Raw genomic sequence first — 12,128 nt, forward strand, 5'->3', positions numbered from 1 at the left:
AAGGGACAGGATATGATAGCAGGAATGGAAAAGGAAGGGAAAGATGAGATATGTAGGGGGTGGAAAGATGGGATAGGATATGGTAGAAAGATAAGAAGGGAAAGGAAAACATAGGATATGGTAGGAAGATAATGGGGAGATGGGATAGGATATGGTAGCGGGAAGGGAAGGGGAAAGAAAAGGGAAAGATGGGATAGGATATGATGGCAGGCAGGGAAATGGAAAGGAAAGATGGGATATGGTATCAGGAGGGGAAGGGCAAGGGAAAGATGGAATAGGATATGATAGTAGGAAGGAAATGGAAAAATTAGATATGGTAGGGGGAAGGGAAAGATGAGATAGGCTATGGTAGTAGGAAGGGAAGGGAAAGATGGGTTAGGAAATGATAGCAGGGATGGGGAAAGGGGAAGATGGGGTAGAGGAGGGAAAGGTTGATTTGGATATGTTAGCAGGAAGGGAAAGTGAATCAGTATAGGGGATTGGGTAAGGGGAAATGAAAAGGGAGGGGTAATGGATGGGAGGGGGAAAGGAAGGGCAGAGTTAAAGCAGGTGTTAGGCGAAGGGGAAGGGAGAGGTGAACGTAGTGCAGGCTGAAGAGGTGCTGGAACACAAGAGGGCACTTGACCCTCTAAAGATCAGTTTATTTAAAGTACACAGGGCGACTTGGTGTCTCCTTTTAATGATGTTTAATTTCTTGGATGCAATTTGAAAATGAATTGTTTTTAATAACGTTTATGAGTATTAATTAATTGTATTTCATTAGGACTGTTTGATTTTGGCTTTCGTGGTATTACATTATTTTCATTGAACAGACACAAGGACATGCACAACCTGACACTCTCAATTAACATCTGGTGGGTGGACGGATGGTTGGACACATGGATGATGGGTGGATGGATGGATGGAACATATTTTAGGTATTAGTTTCATTTTGTTACCGGGAGGAATAGTCGAACTGGCTACAGCCCGAAAATCTATTTTCTTCTTTTCCTGAAGTTGAGCGTAGGTCTGATACTAGTGCACATCTGTGTACATTTTTCTGTGGAAACTATGTTCCAAACTGGTCTTGCTGTTTCTATGACTAGTGTAACTGGTGTGTTTGATCCTAGCTTTAGGGGATGAGTAGGGGAGGGAGGGGTTATCTTCAGTCATATCTAGGGAGGGGTTGTTCTTCCAGACATTATTCTGTTTGAAAATGAATGACATCATACGATTCTCTCTTGCGTCTTTGACTGATTGATCGCCTTCTATGAAAAGATGAGATATTCGGAATACTATGTTTTACGTATGCAAAGATCAACACAAAAATGAACTTTCTGGTTGCCTATTTAGATGAATGTTCATTATTACCTAAATCAGCACTGCTCATTTAGTAGACACATTTTAACATGTCTAAACTGTGTCCATACCTCTATATTAGATGTGCATAGCAAGCACCCTGAATTGAATTCCCTTGTTACACAGAAAGAATGTGTGTTTCCATTACACAGCTCGAACTTACCCCTTTTTATGAACTCATTAGAACGAAAGGATGGGAGGGCCTTGCAACAGGCTACCTTAATAAGATATTTTACCGAAATACATTTACCAGGAAGAAGATGTGAGACATGGTGGGCATTTTCTAGAAAATATTGCAGTACCACTTAGCATAATACAGGATATCATCAATTAAAGTTGCACACACTTCCTCTACTCCAGAAGGAAAAAGGCTGAATTGACCATACCACCATTCGAGCCTTTAGCTTGCTGGGTGAACCTAGCTCACGGGAGCAGGCGCTTAACCCATTGACTTATCTTACCAATCACACTGGTGATTTCATACTATCCTGAATCAGATAGATAGATAGATAGATAGATAGATAGATAGATAGATAGATAGATAGATAGATAGATAGATAGATCTTACAATTCACGTCGATGATTTCCTACTATTTTGAGTCTACAATGTCCTAAAATCTAAAATTAATGAATTACTCCAGGCTACACTCTCCTCTAGAAGTATTAATAATTATTATCCCAGATGCCACACAAGGCTGCTGCTACTGCCTCACACTCAGCCCTCTATATACGTTGAAATAGACGACAAAGAGAATGAGATTGTTTAAAATAAAATACAATTATGCTATTTCTGATCGGTTTTGCAGCAGTGGATGAAAAAAAATGAGGAGTCTTTAATAAAGAGTGGGCCTCAAGGACAAGTTAGTGAAGCAAGCCTTTCATTTTCTGGTCACATCCTCTTTTATTACAAGAAGACTAACTAGAGCTACTAATGAATAATTATTACTCAATAAAATAAAAGAGAAAAAGGTGCGCAGGAACAGAATACTAATTTTAATACAATGGCAGCACAGCAATGTATAAAAATACACAGGCAAATTGTAAAAATGGCAACAGTAATTTCAAACCGAGAGTTAATAGGATAGGCAGGGAGGACCAGAAAATGGTCTTTTAATTATATTCGACGGTGGCGTTTACAGCAGCCTCGTGCTCCTTGGTCTGGAGCGAAACTGAGCATTGTGAGAGCACGCGCCGCTTCTTGCTGCCTCTGGGCTTTAAATGGAGTCACCCTGCTAGCGCTGTTGGCCTTTCACATACATAAACGTAAAATGAACTTTCTGTTGGCCTTGCAGAAGGCTTCATTATCAACCTTACTTGTGGCATCGACTTTAGCGGTATTAGAGGCTGAGACAAACCTGTGACCTGCAGGTCGCAAAGAGACACTTACTGCAGTCACATTAAGCAACCAAGCAACTTCGCCACCATAGTGTGACCTAATGTCCACTGTCCTACAGGGAAACCTGTATGTTACTTTAACATGTTTCCATTTTTGTCATCAGTCACTCCATACCTTCTTTTTGTTTCGCAAAGAAACTCTGCGGCGCCTTAAAACCTTACACTCTTCGCATCAAGGCACTGCACCGGCGAAAAATGCCAACTGCTTTTTGACACTGGTAAAACCGACTCCAAGTGGAAAAGGCAGGCAGAAAGCAGCCGTGTTTTTAAATATGATCAATGTTTGTATTTACTACCTGAAACTTACTAGGAACGGAAACAGATTTCAATGGCGTATATAAATAAGTGCACATAAATGCAGGTTTATGCCTGTGCACAGGTCCGAATCTGGAATATACATATAACGGACGTCCATGCATTCATTTATATAAATATATCTAACCAAATATTCATTTGTAATCATGACTTATACCTATAAATAAAGCAGTATTAGATGTTTCTACTCGTTACACTCGGAGGACGCCACTGCACCACAGCGTTACTAGAAAGAAAAAGCACGTCCACCCGCCCACACACTTTTTGTGATTGTCAGGTGCGGATCAATGAAGCAAAAGCCAAAAAAGAACACATCAGATATTCCGTCCCAGCTGGGCCGTGGCATTAATTACCCAGCCCGTGTCTGCGAGGAAGCGCCCTCCTCCCACTGCTACCACTCTCTCCCCGGCTCCCTCCCGCTCAGGATCGCCCAGCCCCCTCCCCGGGGATTTTACACATGCAGTGTTTGGGTTGTGGTGGGCGGTGAAGCCCCTGCCCCGGGTCCCGTTTGTCAGATGGGGAGGGAGGCAGTGAGCCAGTGCCTCTGTAGTACGCGCAGCTCCCGTGGCGAGACACGCTGCTCTCCGGCTCCTCGCTGTCATTGAGAAACTTGCCTCAGCTCATCCATAGGCTGCGGGCTGTCTTCCTTCCCCCCACCCCCACCACCCATCCACCCCACCCCCGCCCACTCGCCAGAATCTCCTCTCCGAGTCCACCGAAGTGGCCTCCGCTGTCAGACGAATGTAGGTGCCGAACCCTGCGAGAAGCACAGAGAAGGGGACTCCCTGCCACCGACAGCCCCCCATCCACCCGGCACGAGCGGAGCAGGACAGGCGCGTGTGCATGCTCGCCCCTTCCCTCGCCCTCCGCCGACTCCCGAGCAGCAGCATGCAGCACCCCCTCACGGGCGCCACCTGCGTGGCGCTGCCCAACGTGGGCATGTGCCCCCAGCTCTCCTGTGCCTTGACCTTCATGTACCTGCAGCAGGTAAGTGGCTCGTCCTCTGTAGCACACCCACAAACTCTCTGAAGCCCTGGCTGCCGCCACACATCTGCCATTGTGTTCTGCAGCACCCCGACTGCAGCCTCGCGGCGCACACTGCGTGACTTTTTGCTCAACGATTGTGTGAGTAGCGTTGCGTCTTTTTAATTTGTACTTTTCCTCATTCTTCCCAGTGGCGCGAGGTATACTACGACCTAACTTAATATTCTCCGTTGGTGTGTTAAGGGTAGATGGAGGAAGTGGAAGGGGATGGGTCGTGCCAGGGTCTTATTCCAATTTGGGTTTTAGGAAAGCTTTCGAACATGTGCCCCTCAAGTATGCATTGCTTTATTTTAGAGACGATAGGCGCATTGATTGCGCCGCGTTAGGAACACAAATATATATAATGTTGTTTTTGGCTCGTAAAAGGTCGATTTTTTTTTTAAATGGAAGGAATTGGGACTGTTAGCAGTCCCAGAAGTCTTTCAAGCTACAAGAAAGGCATGTCTTATGATAAAAAGTGGCTTTTTGGACATGTTAAACCCTGTATTGTGACGGAAATTGAAATGCATAAAATATGCATTTTTGCTTGCTCATCAGTCCGTGCACAGATGGGTTTAAAGAGCAGCACGTTTTCCATCGCACGAGAGCATGTCTGGATGATCATCTGATGACCGCCTAGGGAATCACACAAATAAGAACAAAAGTAAATAGAGAAAAAAAATACAGAACTTGCTCCTGAGACAGCCTCCAAGCTCTTTAACTAAAATCAATTATTGTATAATTGTGTTAAATTCATCCGCAGCTTCTATTGTTTATAAACGTACGGCACTGGACTAGACATGTTCAATTACAAAGAATGTTAAAAAGTGTTCTCGCAGATTTTTAACATTGTTTTGAGACGTATGTTTTTTTTTTATAAAGGGATGCAGGTAGCGCTTTGAAAATACATTTTTAGATCGTTAAGTTTGAGGCGTTGTGACAGCACTTACTTCAGCAAAATAATTAGAGACGAAAGGTACTTCATTGGCTGTGACTGTATTCCAACAGTTCAACGCGAAATAAAAAAGTTAAGCATGAACGCCAGGGGCACTTTATTTTCCGTGTAGCGCTTTAAAAACAGCTATGTCCTTTCTGAGTGGCTCGTTTTTTCTGACAGTTCTACAGAAGTTTAGCAGAAAGGGAATAAAGACACTGGACACTGTATGTTACCCGGATTTACATCAAAGAAATGTCGAACGGATAATTACGCCGTACTCTGATACACCTCCCAATTGAAGTGCCTGTTCCAAGCTTCCCTCCCTTGCACGGTGCAGGATCGTGATGTACAGTGCCACCAGTGTATGCTATTCACCAAAGTTCTCCATATCGCACTGTAAATTTCGCTTTGAAATTAGGCGTGTGTTGTCCTGCACTCTTTCCTGGTCGCCAAAGAAGGTTCTTTCAGAAATGAGACGTGAATGAGGTGAGATGTCTCTTCTCTTCTACTGTCCTGTAGCCAGAGTCCGGGTGTGAGTGCAGGCACTCTTTTAAAAAGGAGAAACCTTTATAGGAAAACTAATCTTGGACGCTATTTGCGAAATTGTCTAAAAAAAAGTAAGCGTTTGAGAACAAGAATAAGAAAACTCATCTTGTACGCTATTTTCGAAAATGTCTGTAAAGAGTTAGGGCTTGTGAGACGGCGAGAGAGAGGGGGATTGTGAGTTTATATGTGCATACATGCGCGATTTGTACATATACACAGTTGAGCACACATCACATGCATACATACATATATGCACACACTTCAATGAAAATACATTCCTCCCTATATCAACACTATATATCTACATGCATGTGTGCACAGGGAATGCATGTTGTTGGGAAGGGGACGTGGCTGTATGCATTCAAAAGCAGACACGCATCAGTGCCTTTTGAGGGAATAGACATGTGTGTTCACGAATCAAAGAACGTTGTCCACTGTTTGGATCCTGAGAAATGCAGTTACCACGAGTATGAGAGGCACGAGAGTAGAGGAATTTTAGGACCTGCTTTGATCTTCACCTCTAAGGTGTGACTCGTTCTACTTATATGATGTTTTGTATGTAATCACAGTGTGACACTACTGTTTGTATGTTCTTCACATGTTTTACAAGCCCCCTAAAACACACAGTACTATGATGATGTTTAGAGAAGCCACGACTTCCTGGGGTCACTGCCTCCCACTCCCAGGACACAACTGCCAGACCTGCATACGTGTGTTGTGGGGGCAAATATTATTTATACATTGACTACAAATATGTGTATGTGTGTACCACGCATGAGCGCGTGAAATCATTTGATGGAAAGTGAATCTGTGTTAATGTTGTAAATGTGGGACAGCTTCCACAAACTGTACATTTTCAAGATCCCTCCAGTGCTCAACACCTTGAGCAGGTGGAGTGCATGTCTGCTTCATTGGTCTTCTTGTAAGTGCTGAATTTATTGTCTTGCGATTAGCAATGCTTGTCTTTAAATCCAGTTACCAGTCCTCTAAGGTTTGGAAGCCTGAGTATTTAGTGAGCAGAGAGAGAGAGGTGTTTCTTCATCGTAGGATTGAACATGGTCACACAGGGGTATGGCAATAAGTGCATAAGAATAGGGACAGTGAGGTACCCTTTCTACCCAAGGGGCGCACTTGCAAGACGCCTAAGTGATATCTTCTCCCTGGTGCTGTGTTGCTTTCCAGTGCTCATTGATGGTGTGTGGCCCTTTTAAAAGAGCACGTGAATGGAAAACCCTGCTAGGTGACTTCTGTGTGTAGAAAGATTAGGTGGATTTTATGAAAGTCGCCATATCTTTTGAGAATTTGATGTAACCTCTGAAGTGGACAGTTGGTTATTCCCTATGTTTTCCCTCAGAATTGATAATGTGTTGACGTTGTTTCTGGTTTAGCTCTTTCTTCGCCAGACTTTTAATGTAGAGCTAAAGTGAAGGCAAGCCCCCTTTCTCTCCCTGTTATAATTAGAATTTCATTTTCCGAGTGCATGGCTGGAGGCTATCTCTGCCAGTAGAAATATGAAAAAAGCATTAGCCGTGTGCATTTGATCAGGTTTTCAGCACTCGCTGTCAGCATTCCCATCAGACCCCAATAAGACACACACACAGATGCGCGTGCTCCATAGCCAACACAGTTTCAAGCCCGGGGCTCATGACTACATGGTGGATTGGTCTCTGGCTACATAGAATCACCAGGATGAATCACATTCCTGAGTCAAGAGGTGGTTGGGTATTTTTTTTCTTCACTCAGGATAACCACCCTCTGAAAGCATTCAAAGAACGTTCGCCATGCAATTCGTGTTGTATGCGCAACACCCTCTTCATTGGGTTCTTACGGTGTCACTTTTGTTGCAGCTTGTCTTACTAGGGTTGAAATAGTGGCGCTTCCTCTCCTTCATGACAGACGTCCTCCTTAAGGTTCAGAACACAAGTAAAAAAGATGGGTGGGCTTCATAAACTTACTAAATTTACATTTGACTTAACTCGGTTTCAAGAACCATCAAGGCAGGAAGTCAAAATGGTGCTCGGCTTACAAAAGAAAACTTTCAGAGGCAGTGACTTTCTTGTTAAACTGCTACCACTTAGCAAAATTCTGGTAATTCAAGTAGAGCCCCTTTACCCCATTCTCATCCACAAATACATACTCTAACTGTGTGCAAATGACAGAAAGAGCCATGGTTTTTAGCACAAAAATCACTATTTTGACTTATGCTGCATAGGAAGTTTCAAGAATATGAATATATGTATGTATGTAAGAATGTTTGTGATTCTTCCCTAGTTCTTTGGAGACTTTCTACTTCTTTTTGGATATCCTGTCAGAGGAACCCTGCTTGGTAGACAGTGGCATAGCCATATTTGAATTTTCTCCCATTATGTCATTGTTTTGATCGTCCCTCTGTTTCCATTTAACAATAACCCATTGTGAAAATATTAAAAAAAAATTATGCTGTGATTCTGGATCAAAAGGATGCAAGCCTTCCACTGTTTAGGTCTGAGATTGACACATGCATGTCCCACAGATTATGTATAATTCGCCTCTGTCGTAACAGTGAATATCAAGAGAGGTCCTGCACGTGATTGAATGGGAAGCATTTTGAAAAGGGGACTTCGAATCTAGATTTGGAATCTTACATTTTTTCACTGGTATTGGGATAAGTAAACTTATGTAGATTCATACAAATGTAAATGGATTCACAGCATGCTTAAAGTAGAAACATACTACCATCCATCAGGACACCACATGACACTTGACATAACCAACATTTTCAAGCCCTCTACATCCTGATATATATATATATATATATATATATATATATATATATATATATATATATATATATATAATGTATTACTATTACGTTTTCCTACCCTCATTCCACACCATCTGTTGCACTCTTTTCAAATAGAAAATCCTGCAGCTAAAACCGAAAATCAATAGTATGAAATAACAGTCAATTGATAATGAAAATCTTGTAGTAATGTATTAATTGCTGTAGATTTTATATCTGTATTTTTGGTCACACAAGCTGCATACCTACGTTTCTCTTCAAATGGTACCCTGTTGAGTAAGATTGACCACAACCCACATTTAACACATTTTGTGGCTCAGAATTGTGGTAAATTGACAATAGCATGCAGCTGTATTTTAAAAAAAAATAAAATAAGAAACCAACAAGTAAGACATTTTGTGGGCTATTGGCACTCTCACACAATAAAATGGGAGACAGTATTTAACATTTTGCCAACAGAGTACAAAACATATTTGTCAAAGGCATACATACGAATCAACACCTCTCTTTAGTTCAAATGCAGAATTCACATAGATAAAAGTATCATTACCCTAGATTGGAAGGAGGTTGACCATTTTATATATTTTCTTAACCTGTAAGCAGAGATTGGGAATCTGCTTAAACACTGCTCTCCCCCACCTTTTTACTAAGGAAGTGATGGTGAGCTAATTTCATATCTGAGAAAACTGCAATTTTTATGTTCAATGAAATTTGACCACCTACATAACTATATATCCAAATATCTGTCAGCCTAATTACCTGATTCTGTATTTCATCATATCGATTCCTAAGCCCCTTTCGTTTTTATTCTTTGTAGTTGTGTCTATCTATCTATCTATCTATCTATCTATCTATCTATCTATCTATCTATCTATCTCTCTAGTTTCCTGAATTATTCTTTCTGCTTACATTGAACAGCCATCATTCAATTTCTCCTGATAATGTATGTGTTGTGCGTTAGCTTGTCTATCTGTCTATTTTATTGGTCTTTCTCCTGGTCTTTCCTCCTTGTTCTCGGTCAGTATCTCCATCTACATGCCGATGTGTCTGATATCTCTCCATCTATGTATGTTCTGTCCTTCTATCTCTCAATGGCTGCATCTGCCCCCTTGTTTATGTGTATCGTTCCATATGTCTTAAATATGGGATATGAGTTCTTCTTTAATGGTGGGTGAATTCGTTGTTCTCTACTGTCCTGGTGTGATATTGTGTTCTACAGCCACCACCATGCTCCTTATTGTTTCAATTCTAACTTTAGAGTGGTTAGAAGACTCGAACACCCCCCACCACAATGATCACATGAAAGTAGCAGATTTAGAAGAGACGCAAAGGTAATGTTTGGAATGGAAGAAAAATGTTCATTTGCAGTCATCGTGTTCTCAAGACACGAAATTCTAGATTAAACACGTTAGAATTCAACCAGTCAGACTCATCTGATCTCGTGGCAGGTTGTATATAGTTAGCGGGAATGGTGTTCCTGTCGGTTTATGTCATTTGAAAATTGAAATTTCTCTCTTTGGGATATATGCTTTAATAATGAAAGCACATTATTTAGTTTACATGCCACCGGACAATGGGAAGCTGTTATTTAATTCAAATATCACACTATAACACGTCACAGATTTTTAATCTGACAAGGAATTACACCCTTAACAACATTGTAAATTGGGTAAGTTTTGTCTTCTTAATGATGATGCATTGGGTTTCTTTTTCAGAGTGAAAAAGTGTCTACAGAGGGCAATTCTTCTTAAATTGAGCCATTGCTCACAGTGGACATGGCCCGATCGAAAGCAATTGAACTGAAACTTCCATATCAACTTGCACTGTATTTAATTAGATATTGTCCACAGACTCGGTGGCAGAGCGCGTTATTGGTTTCTGCTCTTTAAATACAGTGAGAGAATAAGAAAAGAAACGCATTGTAACATCTAATCACAAAATGTCCAACTGAACACAAGCCCACAAGACGCCCAAGTTCCCTCCCTTGAGAGTCAAGCTGTACCAGTCTGGAAAAAGTGGTCGATTCGGCCAGAGTTTAGTTTCTAGCTAGGCGAGTCTTCCCCTTCATCTTATTTATGAGGTCTCAGTGACCTCTTTACACCATCCCATCTTTGTGATTTAATTTGTGATTAGGTCGTAAATCAGGGGCCATAATTTATGCAAATCAATAATGTCAATAATAAAAAAACTAAAATGTCAGTAGTGGCTCTGGCTACCAGGCTGACTATTGGTTGACACTTTTAGGGAAATTGAGCACATATGCTGACAGTGAGAGTTCTTTTCTCTGCCCTTTCTCCTCATAGCAGTTTGTGGGCGGCTGGTCGTAACAGAGTGCGCAAAGTGCATCATCACGCACCGACTTAGCCTCGGCGTGGCGCCTGACTCAACCTATCTTCGGCCATCTTTCTGTCAATTTCATAAGCTAGGTTTTCCGTTTAAAATGTTGCAAACATAACCTGGTTTAGAAAGAAAAAAACAAAAACGTTTCTGGGTTTTATTTGTACAAAACGTGTTGCTTTATCACCATAAACAGACATATTGTTATTGGACCCCAGAGGAGCAAGAAGGGACCACCTCACTAGAGGCTGAGAAAGGCAATAGCCCAGACACTGCAATCCTAACAAATGGGGCTGCCAGCATGGGAGGCTTGGTCGCTGGCCCCGAGTGCTGTAGTGTGGAAGGGAGGAGAAATTCCAGAGGCTCTTGCTAACTGGTATCCAAGAAGGCTTTGTGGCACCTAGCACTGATACGAAAACCATCACACAATGACATGGTCTTTGCCCCGTCATACCGTGCTGTGCCATCATACTTATGGCTCCTACCAGCAATCATTCCTGAAGTACTGAATATACCCGTTCTAATCAAGGCCAATCCCTTCACACGTTCGTGCCTGTGACCCTGACAGCAGTGGCCACCAGAGGCGTAAATCACCCCCACATTCACGGTTTCCCTTTTCCTAATTCACTGCCTCCCAGAACGACACCTGCCATTTTTTCGGAGGACTGTTAATTTCCATCTCTGTGTACACTTACTACTCGAATTAGGCACTTCTTTCATTACTGAACACATCCCTGGTGTACAATCCTGCTCGGATAGACCCCGGTTGAATTGGATTATTCCCCATCACCGTGAAATTGATGCAGTGTCGAGAGGAGAGGTGGGATCTGACGGGAAGTGGTGGGGTATCTAAGTCAGCTTGCTGTGTTAACAGTCTGCTGTTGAGAATTGTCTGCGATCTGATATTATAGGTTGTAATACCTAGGAATTCGTCAGCCATTCATGCTTTTGAAGTCACTATAATGAATATCAGTGAAGTCTGATGGTAATAATAATACCAGGCATTTGCACTGTTTTGCGTAGGCCCAAACAAGGAACTATGTAAATATGACTTCTACGTGAGAATATTTGCCTTTCTCCTTTTTATGGATGCCTTATCTTGCTCCGGAAAATTGCCGGCATCTGGCTCGCAAATCGCATCCCTGCCCAAATGTGCTCTTCCATCGAGTATTTCATGGACTGGCTCCTTAGAGCTGGGGGGCGTCTGCACACGCGCGAAGAAGGCCACATTACCAACGCGCAGTCACCATCTGTTTTCCCCGCAGCTGGGCCTTGAATAATTGTCCAGGAGCTGATGGACTGAGGGGGCACACCATCTCCGAAGGCTTTCTGATTCATTTAACCAGCCTTGCTCCCCCCAGAGGAACTGCAGCACTGGTTTATTCATGATGGCTTTAGAAAAAACACTGTACATTTTCGTCTGACAAATGATATCATTGTATAAAAAATGCTCTC

The 12,128-nt window shown here is 42.2% G+C and overlaps 1 protein-coding gene across 20 annotated transcripts in view; it reads left to right on the top strand.

Moving 5' to 3' along the window:
* The first annotated feature begins 3,567 nt into the window (after nt 1-3,567).
* RBFOX1 (RNA binding fox-1 homolog 1) overlaps nt 3,568-12,128 on the top strand; it is a 788,453-nt gene continuing 779,892 nt past the window's right edge. For all 20 annotated transcript variants that reach the window (XR_011199113.1, XR_011199112.1, XM_069210596.1 and 17 more), the window contains exon 1: nt 3,568-4,035. Coding sequence is in view for 18 of the 20 variants with exons in the window: in XM_069210596.1 (XP_069066697.1) it covers nt 3,892-4,035 (144 nt within the window). In the remaining 2 variants the exon portion in view is untranslated. The remainder of the gene's footprint in view (nt 4,036-12,128) is intronic.

Source organism: Pleurodeles waltl, chromosome 10, assembly GCF_031143425.1.
Source record: "Pleurodeles waltl isolate 20211129_DDA chromosome 10, aPleWal1.hap1.20221129, whole genome shotgun sequence".
Lineage (NCBI taxonomy): Eukaryota > Metazoa > Chordata > Amphibia > Caudata > Salamandridae > Pleurodeles > Pleurodeles waltl.